At 41.8% G+C, this 20494-nt stretch overlaps 1 protein-coding gene across 4 annotated transcripts in view; it reads left to right on the top strand.

The window, feature by feature from the left end:
* HGF (hepatocyte growth factor) overlaps nucleotides 1-20494 on the top strand; it is a 79397-nt gene that overhangs the window by 36244 nt on the left and 22659 nt on the right. For 2 of the 4 annotated variants that reach the window (XM_087967847.1, XM_087967846.1), the window contains exons 5-8: nucleotides 757-899; nucleotides 1831-1951; nucleotides 6035-6153; nucleotides 14024-14198. In XM_087967847.1, coding sequence (XP_087823973.1) covers nucleotides 757-899; nucleotides 1831-1951; nucleotides 6035-6153; nucleotides 14024-14198 — 558 coding nt within the window. The remainder of the gene's footprint in view (nucleotides 1-756; nucleotides 900-1830; nucleotides 1952-6034; nucleotides 6154-14023; nucleotides 14199-20494) is intronic. The other 2 variants (XM_087967848.1, XM_087967849.1) reach the window with 1 other exon arrangement.

Here is a 20494-nt window from a genome sequence, read left to right as displayed (position 1 = left end):
AGACAAAGGATGAAATATAATTTTCTGTAAGAAAGATTCTGCTAAGGTACAGAAGATGGTATTGTAACATTTATATTTGAAATAGTAAATTAGAATGGTTTAAGATTTAATAAGAAATTAAAATGTTGAAGTTTTTAATAATGATTGATTTTTAAAATGTAATAAAATATCGAAGGAAAGGAGGATACAATGTATTTAAACATTTTTGGTGGATAGAATGTACCAAGCAGAACCAAATTGGGTATTTGTTATGCTGAATGTTAATTTTACTAACTTAGGGGAGGATAGAAAGGCATCATACTCTGATTAGTGATTTCAGGAGAAATTTTTTTTTATTATAAGAAGAGATAGAGGGATAATTGAATGGGCAAAAGATACAAATTTAATGATTTAATTAAGATGGATTAAATAAGATAGAAATGTGAAGAGTGATATGTGCTATTATTTTAGCCCATGCAAAGAGAGGTAACTGGGGCCAAGGTACTTTACTAAAAGATTTTTTTTATGTTTGTTTGTGTTTGTTTGTGTTTTATGAGAATATTGGGGAAATTATTGTAGAAAGACAGGGAAAGATTCAATATGTAATGATTTGTTTGTTGTTGAAACTTTTAATAAAACTTGTTTTAAAAAAAAAAAAAATAAACTATATGGGGCGAGGAAGCCCACAATCAGACCGTTAAATTAACATGAAATTGGAGAGGGTCAGAGCCCAATGTGCATGCTCTTATACCGTAATGATTATCATTTTAAAACTAGCTTTTTACCTTCGAGCTATCGAGGTAAAGATCTTCAAAGAAACTACTGCCGCAATCCACGAGGAGAAGAAGGGGGCCCTTGGTGTTTTACCAGCGATCCAGAAACACGCCACGAAGTCTGCAAGATCCCTCTCTGCTCGGAAGGTAATGCTCCGGCTGCTGGGATCGCCAGGTCTCGGATTGGGCTGAAAACGGGTAACGGGGAAAACATTGCCAGAGGTTGGGTGTCACGAACGTTAGGTTAGCGGTTACTCCTCCCGTTCTGCTCTGGGTTTACTTTCCGCAACTCTACAACTCTGTATCGCGTCGTGATTTTTTTTTTTTAAATTACATTGTAGAGTTGAATAATAGGTTTACACCAATAATAAGGAACAAACCTGTTGTGTTTGTTTTGCTTCTCCCTTGTCTCTTCTGTAAGCAAAAGAGGAGTGAGAACTCAGAGAAAGTAGGTTGACAATAAAGCAATGGTATTTTGGAGCAGTGGGATATTCAAAATTGGGAGCTCTTTCCTCAAATATATATAAAAACCACCTTCCCTCCCTCCCTTCCTTCCTTTCTTCCTCCCTCCCTCCTCCCCCCTTCCTTCCCTCTCTCCTTCCTTGTCTTTTCTACCTTGTCCCTCCTTCCTATTCCTTCCTTTCTCCCTCCCTCCCCTTTCTTCCCTCTTCCCTTCCTTGTCTTTTCTTCCTTGTCTCTCCTTCCCCTTCCTTCCTCCCTTCCTTCCTCCCTCCCTCCCATTTCCCTTTCCTCCCTCTCCCCTTCCTTGTCTTTCTTGTCTCTCCTTCCCCTCCCTCCCTCCCTCCCTCCTCCCCCTTCCTTCCCTCTGTCCTTGTCTTGTCTCTCCTTCCCATTCCTTCCTTCCTCTCTCCCCCTCCCCTTTCTTCCTTGTCTCTCCTTCCCCTTCTTCCCTCCCTCCCTCCCTCCCCCTTTCCTTCCCTCCCTCTCTCCTTCCTTGTCTTTTCTTCCTTGTCTCTCCTTCCCCTTCCTTCTTTCCTTCCTTCCTCCCCCACTTCCCCCACGTTTCCTTTCCCTTCCCAATCATCTTAGTGAGATTGTTGTATTTTCTGCTTTTCAGTTGAGTGCATGACATGCAATGGCGAAGGCTACCGAGGTCCAATGGATCACACTGAAACAGGCAAAGAATGTCAACGTTGGGACCTTCAGAGACCACATAGACATCCTTTTCGTCCAGAGAAGTAAAAATGCTAATTCTTTTCCCATTTTTATACATCTGTAAAACAGAATGATGTTTGACTTTTGGCACCTAGGCATTTTAGGAAATTAAAGCAATGGAGTACCAAAGAGCACTCCCAGGGGGTGGGGGAAAACCAGGGTCAAGGGTGACAATGAATGATGTGTCTCAGAATCGACTACACTCAGGCAGTGCCATTCCCAATAAATCCTTTTGAAGTTTTGGAAGTTTGGCTCGAGACTCATGATTTAATTGGGGGAACTGCCGGAATCCTGACATTCTTCCCAGTAAAGAATGAAAAGAGGAAATAATATATATATAGCAAATCTTACTTAGTTTCAACAGAATCTAAGAAGGATGCTTATGAAACATCAATGAAGCTTTATGGAAAATCCCCTATTAGGAAAGTTAAACGAACACTGATTGATAAACTGATCCAATAACTGGGACCAATAAAAATGTCCTTTGAGTTGGTTGAATGTTTAATGATGGATCTCTGAGAACAGCACGTAGACTAGATGAAAATGCAGGTCCCAAATCAAGCTTGAAACCAGCTCTTTCAACCATACTAAGAAATGGACTTTCACCATGAGAGTAAATAGAAGGAGGAATTGGACCAGAAATATTATTTTGTAAAGCTATCGATTAATTTTGTAAATATTCTCTCATAAAGGAGAATCTTTGTAGCTCAGGTTTGAAATGAGGGGTCCTTAGTGCTCTCTGAGCTTGTTGGTTTTCTCACAGATGATCCAACTAGGGAACATAATCAGTACTAATATGATTAGTGACTAGCACTGATGATGTTACCTACTTGGGTTATGAAATGTCTGCAAGAAACCAACCAAGCTCAGAGAGCACCAAGGACCCCACACAGTCCTTCTCTTCCTCTCCTCCTTCTCTTTTCCACACAAACCCCTCTTCCTTCTAGAACTGATGATGTTACCTAGTTGGGTAATGAAACGTCCGCAAGAAACCAACCAAGCCCTGAGAGCACTAAAGGACCCCTTGTTTTGTAAAGTTTTCTGAAAGGTCTGTCAGGGAGATGACTGGTGATGTCCCAATAATCTCTACATACATTTCCATCCATCAAAGACGAGCCCAAGCTAATGATCATCAACCCTTATAGTTGTTTTATTAATTGATTCGTGTCATCTCATAAAGTCTATGAACTCCACCCCGTGCTAAATTTTATTTGATACCATTTTCTCTTAGAGAATTTGAGACAGGCACCTCCCATACCTCCATCTTAAAAAAAGATTTTCAGTTAATATTAATTGTACACCAGAAAGAAATCTCTTTTAAGCTGGCACCCATGAAGAGCCTAATTAAAGGCAGGGAGGCAAATCATTATTCAGGTAGCTGGATTTTAATAAAATAAAGGGAAAGAGGGTATTCACAGACAGGTTCAGGACGGAGAACTTAAAAATAACTTGAAAGAAGCACTTTATCAGAGAAACTGAAATAACTCTCATGATTAATGAGCTTTACTTTTTATATAAATCTCTGTAGAAATAGTTGCACTTTCATCTTGTCAAATGTTGGATTCTCTGCTTATGAAAGTTACAAGAAGTTCCGGCCAAATGGAATAATCTGTATTTATTTATTTATAACTCCCCCCACCTACTTCAAAAGCAGACTGGGTCATTAATGAAGGACACAGGTCCCTCTTCTACTTGCCATGAAGGCCAAAACGAGAGTCAGTAAGAGAATAGGAAGACTAGAGATTAGGGCTCCTTGGTGCTCTCTGAGCTTGGTTGTTTTCTGGCAGGTGTGTCTTGACCTAGCTAGGTAAGAACATCAGTTGTAGAAGGGAGTGAGGTTCATGGAGAGGAGAAGGAGAAAGGGGAGGAGGAGGAGGAGGAGATAGAAGCACAAATGGAAGCAAGAAAAGGAGGAGGAGGAGACTGTGAGATCCTTAGTGCTCTCTGAGCTTGGTTGTTTTCTTGCAGATGTGTCAGCTTTGGAAGCCATAGTAGTTTCATGACCTATCTAGGTAACATCATCAGTTCTAGAAGGGAATGAGGTTTGTGGAGAGGAGAAGGAGGAGATAGAAGGAGAAGTGAAAGGAGAAGTGAAAGGAGAAGAGGAGGAAGGGGAGGAGTAGGAGGATGGCAACTGTGGTATCCTTGATGCCCTCTGAGCTTGGTTATTTTCTTGCAGATAATTCATTACCCAACTAGGTGACATCATCAGTGCTAGCACCCATCTGCACTGTTGATACTTCCTAGTATTTGGGTAATGAAACATCTGCAAGAAAACAACCAAGCTCAGAGGGCACCAAGGATCCCTCGGGGCAAAGAATTGTTTTTCTCTCGACCCCCACGGCTGAGCAAGAATGACTTTTAGAAGGCCGATTAAAAAAGAAAAACACCTTCCTATGAAAGCTTTGCTGTTGAACCACAAAAGTCGATAAGTAGAATTTGCTGCATTAGATTAGGGAAGAATAATCTGCGGGAAGAGATTGGGGGGGGGGAATATCCCCAAGGACACAGCTGGGCAGGTGAAGCTGGGTTGTGTGTTGCAATTGGGCCCTCTTAAGTCTATTGGTGATGTCACTGGCATCTGCAGATTTGGATAAAAACAGCTGTTTTGGTTGCTTAAATGTTCTCGGAGAAAAGAATCGTAGAGTCATAGACCTGGAAGGGACCTTGGAGGTCTTCTAGTCCAACCTCCTGCTCAAGCAGGAGACTCCTATACCATTCTAGAAAAATGGCTGTCGAATCTCTTAGAAATTTCCGGTGATGCAGCACTCATAACATCTGTTGGCAAGCCGCTCCACAGAGATCCAGTCAGAGGATGCCATCTCCTCCTGGTTTCTTTCCAAGGAAAAATAATCATATTGAGCCTCATCTCTTAAAAGGAAAAAGAATTCTGCAGTGTTCAAATAAGTTTTATATATATATATATATATTATTTAAAGACCCTTGAGAATAAAAAGAACTTTCTCCAGTAGGCTAATTGTAAATTAGATTTTAATCATCCGGTGAGGACCACATCAGTGGAAATTTTGAAAGGGCTCCAGTCAAAGATGGTTTAAATCCAATCAGACCTTCTCCTGCCAGCAGACCAGAAATAATAAACGTAAAACCAACAAATAAGGAGTTCTGAATGAATAATGGAAAGCTATTCATACAAGAATCTCACCACGGTCTTGTTAAGTCTGCCACCTCTTGATTTCCTTCACAAATAACTAGGGAAAGGATATCGAGAGTAATTAGAAGCAGGGTTCAAAAAAAAATAAAAAATAACCCTGACAAGATACAGGAGGGCAAAGGGAAATTTAATTTCTTCTCAACTTGTTCCCTGCAGTGACTGGAAATGAGGGTATGACCTTGGAATAATGGCTGGCTCCTAAAAATAGAACCCGGCTTGTTGGAAATAGCTTTGAACCCAGGGCTGTTGAACTAAACGATCCCTTTGGCTTAACGAGTTTGCCATATCATGAAATGTTTACATTGCTCACACTTAATTGGGCCCTTGGATGGAAACCAATTAAGGCTATCATGTCAGAATGACCAATTAGCAGATTTGACCTCACCCCCAGATGGTCTACATCCTATGGAAAGAGGTCCTACTAGTCAAGATAGGATTTCTGTTGAGGGATCTCTTCGTGAGCCATTAGCCTCCTGTCTCCCTGGTCATTCAGTAGCTCATGTGTTTGGACACTTTCTCTGGGTTGTGGGGTCATTGGGGGAGAAATGTATCTATTCTTCTCTGGGTTGGAGGTCATTGGGAGGGAATGTAGAAATAGCAATAGCCCTTAGACTTATATACCGCTTTATAGTGCTTTTACATCCCTCTCTAAGCAGTTTATAGAGTCAGCCTCTTGCCCCCAACAATTTGGGTCCTCATTTTACCCACCTTGGAAGGACAGAAGGCTGAGTCAACCTGGAGCCTGGTGGGATTTGAACAGCCGATAGTCAGCAGAAGTGGCCTGCAGTACAGCACTCTAACCACTGCACCACAGAGGCTCATTGTATCTATTCTTCTCTGGGCTGGAGGTCATTGAAGGGGGAATATATCTTGTATCTGCTTGTCTTCTCCTGGCAGCTGTCTCGGTTAACATGCTTGTTGGTGTGGTTTGCAGATACCCTGACAAAGGCTTTGATGATAACTATTGCCGAAATCCAGATGGTAAACCGAGGCCATGGTGTTACACCCTTGACCCAAACACCCCCTGGGAGTTTTGCTCAATTAAAACATGCGGTGAGTCCCCTTGCTTGAAAGTTGTTGTTTTTTTAACATCAGTCCACTTCCTTGAAAGATTATTTTTTCCAAAGTCCAGATGTCAGCAATGACAATGGGACAAGGACTATGCTGGATTGCACGATGACTCAGGTTTAATTTTGTAAAGTCTTGTCTTCTATGATGTTTACATTGTATTGACACTAAGGGTGACATGACAGCAGTCTTCCAGTGTTTGAGGGACTGCCACAAAGAAGAGGGGGTCAACTTATTTTCCAAAGCACCTGAAGGCAGGACAAGAAACAATGGATGGAAACTAATGCAGGAGAGAAGCTACTGCCGACCTTTCTGATTGACAAGCTCAGTGTCTTAGCCACTTAGCCACCGCCTCCCTTTAAACTGTCTTTAAAAGCTTTCCCTAAAACGTTACATCATAAGAGTGGTTTATAATAATGGTGAGCTGTTCCCAGTCTTCTGGAAAGGAGAAAAAATCATTGATGGTGTTACGAACTAAGTAAACTCATTCATCAATAATCATACTAGCTTTACTTCAGCAGCAGGCTCGTAATCCTGCACTTCTGATTGGCCCGCGGATAAGCAAATCGTGATTGGCCGCCTCTGGCTGACCTGATTGGCTGACAGTGGGCCGTCTCTGATTGGACGCTTTTAGAGCGGTTAATTCAATTTCATTGGTTGTGACAGCAGCCAGCTCTATAAAAAGAGCTGCTGCTGCCCAAGTTGTTGTTCTGTTCTGTTCTGAAGTCACTATTAAAGAGTTGAGTCACTATAGATGCCTCATCTCCGTTATTGCGCCCACTCCTCCAGATCTAACAGATGGCTTCCAGGAATTCAGATACTTTTGAAATTTTAGCCTGGCGGCTAAATATATATAAAAACCAGTTTCAAGATTTGGGTTTGGCTAGTCTAGAGAAAAGAAGGACTAGGGGTGACATGATAGCAGGGTTCCAATATCTGAGGAGCTGCCCCAAAGAAGAGGGAGTCCAGCTATTCTCCAAAGCACCTGAAGGAAAGACAAGAAGCAATGGGTGGAAACTAATCAAGGAGAGAAGCAACTTAGAACTAAGGAGAAATTTCCTGACAGTTAGAACAATTAAATCAGTGGAACAGTTTTCCTGCAGAAGTTGTGGGTGCTCCATCATTGGAGGATTTTAAGAAGAGACTTGAAAACCACTTTTGTGGAATGGTATAGGGTCTCCTGCTTGAGCAGGGGTTGGACTAGAAGACCTCCAAGGTCCCTTCCAACTCTGTTATTTGGTTAAAATAGAACAAACCAGAATGCCAGATCCTCGATTCAGCTTTGTATCTATCCAGCAAGTGCTGAATTTTCCTATGCCATCTATCAACAAGTTATGGAAGTATTAAAAAAAGAATCTGAGAAGCAATTGTTACATACCTTGTCTAACAGGTGTTATTTTTATGCTAGCTGTTAACATGTAAACTGAAGTTGGAAGACTTCTCTTGGGAACACAAACACCTGCTACATTTCTAAGATGTCTGGATATGATGTACTTCAGTGTTTAACTTCTACACGATAACCGATCAAACTAAGAGCTTTTTTTAATGCGATACATATGAGTTTCAGCATGTGTTTTTATACCGTGATCCTGCAGTTGCCTCCATTTTTTTCTCTTTCAATGTTAATTCCTATAAGAGGCCTTATGAACAACCTGCATTATGAATAAATCCTTTTCTTATGACATGTCATTGTGCTTAGGAAGAACATGTTTGTTAATATTCGGTATTTGAGCAACTCGTTCTTAAAGAACTTTGTTCTGGCTGACCATCAGCCAGATTTTTAGGCTACATTTGGTATTTTTATCCACCTATTGAGGCCTTCCCAAGGATTAGCAAAGGCAGATGGTGTTGTGCGATGGTATTAAAAGGACTGATACAGGATGTAAGCTATTCCAAGAAAAGCTGCCTTTTGCAATTGACTGATGGCGAATCTGTCAATGCCGATGGTACTGAAGTTGTGCTCCAGATATTTTGGGATTGTACCCAAGGCACCTATTGCTATTGGTACTGTCTTGGCTTTCTTTTGCCACAAACATTCTCCTAGTTCTATTTGAGGGTCTTTGTATTTTGTGACACACACACACAAACACACACACGCGCACACACACGGTTCTTTCTCTTCTATTCTGCTGTCCTCAGATATTGCCATGTCCACTATCCACACCTGTATATGCTTTTGTATTTTCTAACATTTTCATATTTTATTGGCTGACAAATATTCTGTAATTGTGGTGCCATATAAATTAGATCAGAGTTCCCCAACGATAGATAAATAGATGATAGATAGATAGATGATAGATAGATAGATGATAGACAGACAGACAGACAGACAGACAGACAGACAGACAGACAGATAGATGATAGATAGATAGATAGATAGATAGATGAAAGAGAGGATAGATCGATAGATCAATAGAAGATAGATACATAGATAGATGATAGATAGAGGAGAGAATAGATAGATGATAGACAAATAGATGATAGATATATGATATAGATAGATAGATAGACAGATAGATAGATAGATAGATAGATAGATAGATAGATAGATAGATAGATAGAAGATAGATGCGTAGATAGAGGAGAGAATAGATAGATGATAGACAGATAGAATGAATATGTATGTATGTATGTATGTATGTATGTATGGCCTTCAGCTTTGTTCGGGTATTTTCCCATGTCATAGTCGTGGTGAACAAAGCTGAAGGCCATACATGTATAGTTGAAAACTTAAGAAAACAAATATATATATATATATATATATATATATATATATATATATATATATATATATATATATATATATATATATATATATATATTATATTTATATTTATATTTATATTTATTCTTAAGTTTTCGCGGGTACCTACATGGTATTCAGCTTTGTTCGGGTATTTTCCCATGTCATTATAGTTGTGCTTTTAAAGTTGTAGCAACGTTTCGGCAGAATCTCATCTGCCATCATCAGGCTTCTGTATTGTGTTCGTCTGTGAGTCAGACTTTTACAGTTGTTTCAGTTTTAAATTTGGGGCTAGCCTACTGCTGTGCCAGAATGGTTTTTTCTTCATCCTGATTGGTTGGGAGTCTTGGTCTGTGTTTTTTGGTCTTGGAGTTTGCTGTGTTCTGCTTGATTGGTGTTTCTAATATCTTCTGTCTGTTTTGTGGCTTTTTTTGTCTTGGTTGGCTGGCAACATTGTGTTCCTGTATTGGAGGCTTTTAGTGCAGCTTGGCTCCGAGTAAATGGATGACTATCATTTGTTAGGAAGCTAGGTTTCATCTGGGTGCCTGGTTGGGGTGTGTTTGAGCTGGAGGCACAAACAGATCCCCCCTGAAAACTCCAGCTCAAACACACCCCAACCAGGCATTTACTTGGAGCCAAGCCGCTCTATTCTATTCTATTCTATTCTATTCTATTCTATTCTATTCTACTCTTTTCTGCATTCTACTCTACTCTACTCTACTCTACTCTTTTCTGCATTCTATTCTATTCTATTCTATTCTATTCTATTCTATTCTATTCTATTCTATTCTATTCTATTCTATTCTATTCTATTCTATTCTATTCTATTCTATTCTATTCTGTTATACTCTATTCTTTTCTGCATTCTGTTCTATTCTATTCTATTCTATTTTATTCTATGCTATGCTATGCTATGCTATGCTATGCTATGCTATGCTATGCTATGCTACGCTACTCTACTCTACTCTACTCTACTCTACTCAACACATGTTGAATCACATGGGTGCTGGAAGAATAGAACTTTGTTCAATTAATAAGCCTTGTTAATTTATTGTTAAAATGATTTTGGGGAATGAACCTTCCAGATAACTAGCAGCAAAATGGAATCTATTAAAAGTCCAGCAGCAGAATCAATTTTAAAAGAGCAGGCAGTTTTGGTAGCAACAAGGAGAGTAACCCAACCAGGTCTATTGCAGGAAACAGATGATATAGACAGGAACATCCATGGGAGGGGAGAGTCAAAAAAGTCAAAATGGAAGCCTTCATTATGTCATTGGAGCCCTGTTTCATACACGAGAAAAGGGAGCAGGCTTTGATTACAGACTTTCAAATTTTTGAAAGAGTTTTTGAAAGAAAAAAAGAAGAAATTTGTAGATACTTTGCAAAGTTCATTTCTGGACTCTGTGAGCAAGGAGTCTTTAAAATCAAAAGTTGCATGCAAATTTCCCCTCAGTGTGGCAGCATTAACAATAAAAGTAAAAGATGTAGGAGAAGAAAGAAGGAGGAGGAGGAGGAGGAGGAGAAGGAAGAAGAGGAAGAGGAAGAAGGAAGAAGGAGAAATAATCATGGTGGTAGAGAAGGAGGAAGAGGAAGAGAAGGAAAAGAAAGAAAGGAGACATTTAAAACTCCAGAAGAATAGATTTCACCTAAAAATATGTTGATCTTGTAAACTCTTGAGAATCAAGGTGGAATTATTTTTTATTCTTCCTGTTGCAGACTGAGTTGGGAATTCAGAAGCTTTAAGCACACAGATCATTCTTCACCATGAACTCTCCTTAGGAAATGAGGCTGAACAATCTTGGCAGGAAATTATGCAAAACCACCGTGATAAAGCATTTGGGGAAAGATAAAACTGAGCCTCAGGAAAGCATCAATATGGTGCAAAGTGACTTGATACACGTGAGAGGAGCCAGTGCGCTTCCTTAACATAGCAATAGGAGGCTGCAATCCTACTCTGTAGCAAGATTTGCTTTTTATTGATAATTCCCCCCCATTGATGGCTGTGTGTAAAGTATATTCTGGTCACCACACTATTAAAAAAGATGTTGAGACTCTAGAAAGAGTGCAGAGAAGAGCAACAATAATGATAAGGAGACTGGAGGCTAAAACATACGATGAATGGTTGCAGAAACCGCGCATGGCTAGTCTAGTGAAGAGAAGGACTTGGGGTGACATGATGGCCGTCTTCCAGTATTTGAGGGGCTCCCACAAAGAAAAAGGAGACAAGCTATTCTCCAAAGCATCCGAGGGCAGGACAAGAAACTGTAGCAGGTTTTCTGCTCGTTCCTTACTTTCAACTACTTCCAGGGATGGGCTTCAAAAATGTTAGCAAAGACTTCTCTGCCCAGTTGATGGATGGGCGTGGCCATGATGGGTGGGGCCTAGTTGGCCTCCTGCATCACAGCGGGGGGTGTTTTTTCCCCTCCCCGGGTTCCGGAGGCTTTCCTTAAGACTCCGGAAGGGTGAAAATGGCCTCCCCGGACTCCGGAGGTTCTCTAGAAGCTGGAAACAGGCCCATTTCCAGCCTTCCCAAACTTCCAGCAGGCCCATTTTTCGCCCTCCCCAAGCCTCCGTGCATGCCCTGCATTGCATACAAAATGGCCGCATGGGGACTCCTGGGAGGGGCGGGGAGTGATGGGCGGGGCCAGCCAGGAGTGGGATTTGAGGGGGGGGGTTCTCCAAACTGCACAGAACCTTAGCTAGGGTCTCTCCTGAACCCCTGTGAACCCCCAGCATCCCATCCCTGACTACTTCATTCTAATTATATATTATTAAGGCTTATTCTGATATTTATATATGCAGAGCCTTTGGTTCTATCAACATTTTAAATGATCAGTGATGTTTCAGCTGTGAGAAACTGCAGCTAAGGCCTATTTGAGGAACACTTCTCTTTCTAAGTCTCATTTTCAAGGATTCCCTGATAAACCTTCTCTAAGACTGACTACAGCATGCTCCAAAAAGATCTTTACTCCAGGAAATTGGCTGCTTCTTCCAAAGAAACTGCTCTGCGGAGAATTTTTGATATCCGATCTTGCAGAAGCTGGGCCATTCTTCCACGCGCATAAATAGTAGCTTAATCACTCTTTCGGAATATTAATTTCAAGGAGTTCTTTGATTAGTTATTTCCATATGACACAGATCCAAGTTTTGCAGTTACCCAAACAGGAATTCAGGACTTTGATTTTGAACAGTCTATTTCTTTCAACTCAAGGGAGAGAGAAAGGCTTAGTATGTTTGCTTTGTGTTGGATTGAGGTTATGGTCACAAATGTTACTCCTGAAGGATTCCTTTGCTTCACATGTAAATGCTGATCCGTGTGGCCAGTTAAACATTTGGTACTGATTATTCTCAAACAGGCACTTAATTCCATTAACTTCCTACATTTGGAGTCCTTAATCCCCCAAAACACAAACAGGGTCCTGCCCCTGTCGGAGCCTGAATCCATGGAGGAGGACGAGTAGGAGTTGGGGCAGATGGAGGTCAATGGGGCAGCCTCATCGCCTTCCGAGGAAAGCGGGAAGGAGCAGTATGAGGCAGCCCCGGGATCCTCTGGCTTGGGATGGCTTGCCAGAAGAGAGGAACGGGGGCAGGATGACTGAGAGAGGGCAGGCAGTGGAAATGAGAAGCGACGGAGCTCAGGCGATGAGCAAGGACCATCCCCTCCTGATCCCCGAGCAAGGAGAATGGAGAGAAGGCGGGAACGGTGCAGGCCAACCTGACAACTTGGGAGGAGAGCTCCCCACCCCTCTTCACAAGGCACACCTGAGGACTTAAGGAGACACTGTGGGGAGAGCCATTTGTTGGGATAAATGCTGAATTTGTGGAGTTTTGTGTGCCATTGCTGATATCTAGCCTTTTCCCTTGCTTAATGGACTCATTGCTTCTTTCTTGCTTCATGGATTCATTTCCTTGTTCTTTTGCCCTGCTGGACTTCCTGCCTTGAAGCCGTTGTTCTAACAGCGTTTTGCTGGACTACTTACAGCCAGCAGCTGCTGTGTGGGTGTATGTTTGTGCACTTTGCTCTGGGACTTGCATAATGTGGGGGTTTCTGGGGGAAAGTTAGAGCATTAAAGGGGAGTTTGAACTCTGAGCTGGCTGTGTGGCTTTCATGCCTTGTCCTGGGTCATCACAGAAAGTTAAAACAGAGAGTTGAGAATTGTTTCTTTGAGATGACCACCTACTGTCAACTCATAAAGCATTCCTATGCCTGTTTCTGAGTTGCCATAAGAAGGAGGGGGGGAAAGGCCTGAGGGAGCAGTGTGGCAGATGAAAGCCAGAAGCACATTCCATGCTTATCTTGTGGAGATTGTGGCCTAGGCTACCGGATCTTCTGCCTTTGAAAATCCTTCATTGGACAATGTGACACCCAGCCCGTGAATGTGTTTCGCTGGAGAATCTGATTGATGACACAACCAGGGAGGTGGTGGGGGGGACAGGGTCATAGGTAATAGTAAATTACATGTGCCACAATTGGCTTCATACGGGTTAGTGCTGGACATGTTGCTCCTAATAAATCTTTTGGATTCTTTTGAAGCTTGGCTCAAGGCTCATGATTTAATTAGGGAAATTGGAACCCTGATACCTACATTATTACTGTTCTATAGCGGCACACAATACCTTCTTAAATTATTTGGGCTGCATCTCATTCCTTTGCTTCCTTCTAGATTTTTTTGGTCTTGTTGGGGAAAAACTGCTGGTCATGAAAGGGAAGGAACCCCCCCCCCATCCCTGCTTACCTGTAGGAGAAGGACAGGCAGAGACTGGGGAAGAAACAGTTTAGAATCTCTATGTAACCACAAACAGCCTAAGTCCATCTCTCTTGAATTCCATTAACTCTTAACTAGCACCAATTTAGTGGCAATGGTTAGTTGACTAGATTCTTGTGACTAAGCATGAGCAGCTTAATTAGAACTTGTTTAATGGCTGGATGGCTTTCCTGTCACCAGAGCGTTGCTCAGCAGTTATATTCCAATTGTGCCCAGAGAGAGAAATACCTGTCTCTACCTAGGATCGAACTCACAGCCTCCTGATTGTGAGGCGATAGCTCCACCTCTAGGCCACCGCACCACTCATCAAAAAGAAACAATTGTTGTCCTATTTTTTTTTTCCTAGCTCAGAATGTGGTGCGCAGCTCCTCGGCGGTTATTGAAACAACCGAGTGCATACAAGGACAAGGAGAAGGCTACCGGGGTACCGTGAACACCATCTGGAGTGGGATTGAATGCCAGCGGTGGGACTCTCAGGTGCCTCACCAACATAACTTCACACGGGAGAACTTTAAGTGCAAGTGAGTAAAACAACTTTGATAAGAGTGATCGACCTCAATATGGAGAACAACCATTAAGGTGTCATGCCCTTGTTGGAGTCTGATTCTGAGGGGGAGATGGAGCAGCTGACAGGGAGTGGGACTGTGGCTGTGGAAGAAACGGAGGAAGGGCACAGTCCGGCTGGGCATTCAGAGGAAGACCCAGGCCCACCCCCTCTTCATCCTAGGGCACACAGGGAGGAACGGATAAGGGGGCAACGTGGCTTACAGGAGAGAAAAGGGCCCTGATTCCCTTCATTAGTTGCAGCTTGGAGTACAGGATATAAGTGTGGCATTTGCACACAGCTCCTTGCTGGAAGCAAAGCATGCATTATCTTGGTCGAGGCTTATCTGGGTTTTGGCATCCTCCCAATTGTGGGTGCTGCGTTATCCTTTGAAAGTCTGCAATTTATCATCCTGGCCTGCTGTGTTAATTACTTCAGTGTGGTTTGTGTTGAGTTTTTTATTTCTAATTATCTTTACTTTGGGTTCAGACTGCATTTCTGCCCTTCATAGACTGTTGAAGAGTTTGATCTCCAGCCGAGGATAATTGGACATTGGGGCCAAGTTGGAGGCATTAAAGGGAATTTATTCTACTTTTGGGACTTTCTTATTTTTGTGTCACGCCTCGGGTCATCACATAAGGTTTCTAACCCAAAGGGCAGACATTAGTGCTATTATGTCTTTTGCAATTCTCTGTCAACACACTTCTTTAACAAGTTGACAAACAGAGTGTGGTGGCTCACGAGGTTAGAACGCAGGGCTGCCAATCTGGCTTGTATTCGAAACCCGTTGCTTTTGTGAGGTGGGGTGAGCTCCCATCACACACTCCAGCTCCTGCTAACTCAGCAGTCCAAAAGTGGGCGACTACAAGTAGATTAATGGGCACCATTTCAGTGGGCAACTTCATAGGAACATGAAAGGAACCCCAAACTGGGTATCCTCCGGGCAATGGTGATATCACTGACAAATCCTTTTGCCACATTGGTTAAGGAAATCAGTGTGGTTGTTATGGGAATAAAAACCCAAATTGATATGTCATTTGTGCTATAGGATACAAATCTTCTCTAGGTGTTGTACCTATTTGGGGGCTGATCCACAGTTGTTTCTTGTGTTGTGTTCTAACATTATGGATTTGTGAGCAGTCCAATTTGCAATCTTGGTGGGTTATTTGGGGTAGGGCAATAATATCGGCAGAAATATGTTGTATTCTCTGAATCTTTGTCTGATAAGTTCCTTGAGCAGATGACTTCTTGTAGTATGTCTTGTAAATGGCAATACATCTCCTTTTTACGACTGTGTAATCCCTTAATTTGGGGTTATATTTGGGGTGACTGGATGGAGCTTAGCATTTGCTGGCTGGGTGCCCTTCCTGACACCTAAGTGGAGTTGACAGCAGATTTTTTTTTCTTTGTGCCCTGGGAGAGAAATGTCTGTCTCTACCTAGGATTGAACTCTCAACCTCCCAAGTGGGAGGCAAGCATTTTCAGCACTAGGCCACCTTGCCTCTCTGCCTTGTAAATGGCAATATGGTGGCTGTATGTATGTGCAGATATTTGGACCAACATTCCCACAGTGGACTCCAGCTGGGAGAGCTGTTGCACAAGAGCTATGTGAAGAAACGTGTTCTTTTTCTGATGTTGGACATCTTTTCTCCACCTTTCCGTGTTTTGGAAGAAGCTGCAGCTTTGCCTTCCCCCATCACTGGCTGCTTAGTGGACTCATTCTGTCACATCTGTTCACCTGCAGATAAGTCAAGTGAAACGGTGGAAGCTCCACCATCAATTCTTCCCCCCTCCTAATTAGGATTGTTACTACTCTAGAAGCTCTTGTTGTGTGGAACCAGGATCTTCTGCAGCTCTTCCTTCTTCATTACTTAAATTGATTGGCTGGTTCTTGTGAAAGGATTCGCTCTCCCTATCTTCAGTCTTCAGGAGGACATCAGAGTGACCAGAATCTTGCTTGTGGGTAAGTGAGGCTTAATGTGTAATGACTTTGTGAAGGTGTGCTTCTTTGACAAAGGGGACAGGCAATGTGAGGTTCTTGGTGCTCTCTGAGCTTGGTGGTTTTCTTGCAGACATTTCATTACCCAACTAGATAACATCATCAGTGCTAAAAGGGAGAGGAGGAGGAGGAGGAGGAGGATAACAACTATGGGGTCCTTGGTGCTCTCTGAGCTTGGTGGTTTTCTTGCAGACATTTCATTACCCAACTAGGCAACATCATCAGTGCTAGAAGGGAGTGATTTTTGTGAAGAGGAGGGGGAGGAGAGGAGGAGGAGGAGGAGGGAAGGAGGAGGAGGTGGAAAGCAGGAAGAGGAGGAGAAGGAGGACTATGGGTGGTCCTCCTTGGTGGTCTCTGAGCTTAGTTGTTTTCTTGCAGAGATTTCATTACCCAACTAGGTAACATCATCAATGCTAGAAGGGAGAGGAGGAGGAGGAGGACTGTGGGGTCCTTGGTGGTCTCTGAGCTTGGTGGTTTTCTTGCAGACATTTCATTACCCAACTAGGCAACATCATCAGTGCTAGAAGGGAGTGATTTTTGTGAAGAGGAAGGGGGGAAGAGGAGAGGAGGAGGAGGAGGGAAGGAGGAGGAGTTGGAAAGCAGGAAGAGGAGGAGAAGGAGGACTATGGGTGGTCCTCCTTGGTGGTCTCTGAGCTTAGTTGTTTTCTTGCAGAGATTTCATTACCCAACTAGGTAACTTCATCAATGCTAGAAGGGAGAGGAGGAGGAGGAGGACTGTGGGGTCCTTGGTGGTCTCTGAGCTTGGTGGTTTGCTTGCAGACATTTCATTACCCAACTAGGGAACATCATCAGTGCTAGAAGGGAGTGATGTTTGTGGAGAGGAAGAGGGGAGGAGGAGAGGAGGAGGGGGGAAGTAACAGGAGGTGGAAAGCAGGAGGAGGACTATGGTGACCTTGGGGGTCTCTGAGCTTACTTGTTTTCTTGCAGATGTTTCATTACCCAACCAGGAACATCATCAGTGCTAGAAGGGAAAGGAGGAGGAAGAGGATGACAAGTGTGGTGTCCTTGGTGGGGTTTTTGCAGACATTTCATTACCCAACTAGGCAACATCATCAGTGTTAGCCATTTCTAGTATTTTTAATTCAAGTTTCATACAATCGGGGAAATTTAGTCAAGAGTTATTGTGCTTTAATTTCTTTTTTCCCCCAGGATGTACAATTTAACATTGGCCATCAGTCTACATCCTCAATGAAGATCTTAGGACCTGGTGGTCACAATCTGACTTACATTCAAATCTTCTCATCCTTCCATGGAACATGATGTCCAGATGTTGATCAGCTACTCCATTGGCAGACCTCATCACCAGTTTCCAATGGGGCTGAATACAGTGGAGTTAGCAGCAATCATGAAAATAAAAATACACTCCTCTTGATGCAAGAGATATTAATGGATTTTGAATATCTCACAATGCCTTAATCAAGAGGAGCGATGTTACTGAGAGCTAGCAATCTCCATCTGTTCTTTGAAATGCAAGATTCATCAGAATTTGGAAAGTTAAACTTCGCCGTTGAAGATGGAAATGGGAGCAAGTTGCAGTTGGAATTTTGCAGACAAAGACTTTTGAGTTGGAGTAAATATTGGATGGCATGGAAACTTTCAAAAACTGGTCTTGTAGAAACCTGATGGAGGGTCTGCTGTCCGATTCTAGATTTTTTTGTAAATAAAAATATTTTTTTTAATAAAAGCTGCATCTATGGTGTTAATTCTCCAATGTATGCTCATTTAAAAAAAAAAAACCTAAGCATTTGATTAAAAGCTGTCCTATTTGTTTGTTTTTAATGAATGGCACGGCGCTGCACTGGTTTGGGGTGGGCTTTATTATAATTATTATTTTTTGCATCCTGAATATATTCATTCTTGGTTAATTATACTAATTTCTTATATTTGATGCTCAGCTCTGTCTTGCAAATTTTGTTTCCTACTCTTCTATGTAGGAAGGCTTTAAAAACAGTTCAAGATAAATTTGTCTCATTGATTTTGCAGCTCCTCTGTAGGTCTGCTGTTTTCCTAAAAAAAAAAAAAAAATAGCTGGAAGTCTATTTGCAATTATCTTCACTTCTGCCAGTTCAGAAATCTTAAGAACAGGAAGACACCACTTTAGGTCCAACAACAATATTAAAAATTACTTCATTCCACCTAAAAGAAAATAGAAAGAAAATTATCATTCAAAATATGAGTCAAGTCAATAAGAAGTGATGCTGCTTTCTTCTTCTTCTTCTTCTTCTTCTTCTTCTTCTTCTTCTTCTTCTTCTTCTTCTTCTTCTTCTTCTTCTTCTTCTTCTTCTTCTTCTTCTTCTTCTTCTTCTTCTTCTTCTTCTTCTTCTTCTTCTTCTTCTTCTTCTTCTTCTTCTTCTTCTTCCTCCTCCTCCTCCTCCTCCTCCTCCTCCTCCTCCTCCTCCTCCTCCTCCTCCTCCTCCTCCTCCTCCTGTTTTTCCATTTTGGGTGTTAAGAGAGATGCTAAGTTTTGGCGTTTGCTCTTTTAGCAAACCATTGTTAATTGATGGTAATAATGATACAGTTATACAACCTATGTAGACAACTGTATACAATATATACAATGATGCAACCACTGTATTTAGTTTATACTAAACTTTTGTCCTACTACCCTGGAATTCAGCTCAATCAATTTTGTGAATAATTTCCAAAGGGAGTTTGTGCAGCTTTTCAAAACATAGAACTGTGAAATATAATTGTTAAAAAAAATATCCAGAACAAGCGATAAAACTCAATCAACCTTGACTGATCCTAAGAAAATGAAACATAGCCAGACCTGGTTAATATTTGAAGGAAGGCCCACCAGCAGGAAATTTCTGAATTATAGGGATATTTTTTTTAAGGGACAAAATCCTGAACAAACACTGGATGGTACCAGTTGCCAAGAAAATATCATGTCAGCAGGAGTTCAGATTGGTTTGAGGAAATAATTCACGCCATAAGGTGGAGATTTTCTTAGAAAGTTGAAGACCAGATTTTAGATTGATGACGAGGAGTTACAGCCTGGTGTTCAGGTCACAAAATTTGATCCTTTTCACCGGGTTGTGTTCTGCTTGGTAAATTCCATGTAGACCTTACTTTCAGATTAAATGTGCAAAGCAAACCAGGATATAACAGTCTCATTGCAGTCTTCTGGCTTTTACTCTGAACACTGTCCTGCTTCAATCAATCATGGAGGACTGGAATGAGCAATTTCAAGAGTTCTGCCAAGTATGTGTAACGCTTTGCCTTCAAGAAAAGTATATACAAACCTAAGAAGGTTTCTCCTCCTCATCATAGTAAGCCAAATTTCATAAATTGTACTTATTAGTATGTGTCTATCCCCTATAAATCTCCTCCCTCCCCCTCAGAAACCTCTTGGAACCATGCAAAAAGGAAAGTAGGGTCTTGGTCTTCTAGTTTTGCTCAGGCAGTTGACTTTGTTGGGCTCTCTTAGAAACCTGGAAATAGTATTTTGGACTGCATTTTTAGCAAAAACTAGCCAATAGCCTGGCATTGCCCAGGTATTTATTTATCCCAATCCTGTATTAGACAGGAATATCCTGTAGTCGGGACTCACACTGTTGTACTGTCTCTCGCATAGCATCGCAAGTCGTCTATTCCTCTCCTCTGGAGTTTCTTGTCTACGTTGGTATTTCATATTTTTTATTGCACTTGGCCAATCACCTGACGTTTCCTTGGAGGGCTGAGAGGGAGCCCCCTTGTGGAGAACTGGAGAACTGTGAAGCTGTTACCATGGCAAGTTCACTGTGCTGTACAGTAGAAGCCATTTTAAGGCACACCCCCACACCCCGAGGGGTGTTAGGGGTGTCTTACCCCTACAATATTTGTTTCCAGAGAGTACGTCATCTGTGTACCAAAATTTGGTTGAAATTGATCGAGGCCTTCCAGAGCTATGCTGGAAGACACTCTCTCTCTTTCTCTCTCTCTCTCTCTCTCTCACACACACATATATATATTTAAAACAGAAATGGCTGCGAAAGCCTGATGCACAGACATACCCAATACACAAGCCTGATGATGGCAGATGAGATTCTGCCGAAACGTCACTACAATTTTAAAAGCATAACTAGAATGACATGGGAAAATACTTGAACAAAGTTGAATAATATATGTATGTATGTATGTATGTATGTATGTATGTATGTATGTATGTATGTTAACACTACAATATCGCTCCCAGTTTCATGATAATTGTGTTTTCCAAGGATGTTAAAAAAAAATGTCTTGGGTATAGAAATAAAGAAAAATCAAGCTCA

Source organism: Notechis scutatus, chromosome 6 (assembly GCF_049901735.1).
Source record: "Notechis scutatus isolate UNSWTSFEM ecotype Mainland chromosome 6, rNotScu1.2, whole genome shotgun sequence".
NCBI classification, from domain to species: Eukaryota; Metazoa; Chordata; class Lepidosauria; order Squamata; family Elapidae; genus Notechis; species Notechis scutatus.
The sequence above is the reverse complement of the archived record's forward strand: the minus strand, read 5'-3'. Positions and strand labels throughout refer to the sequence as shown.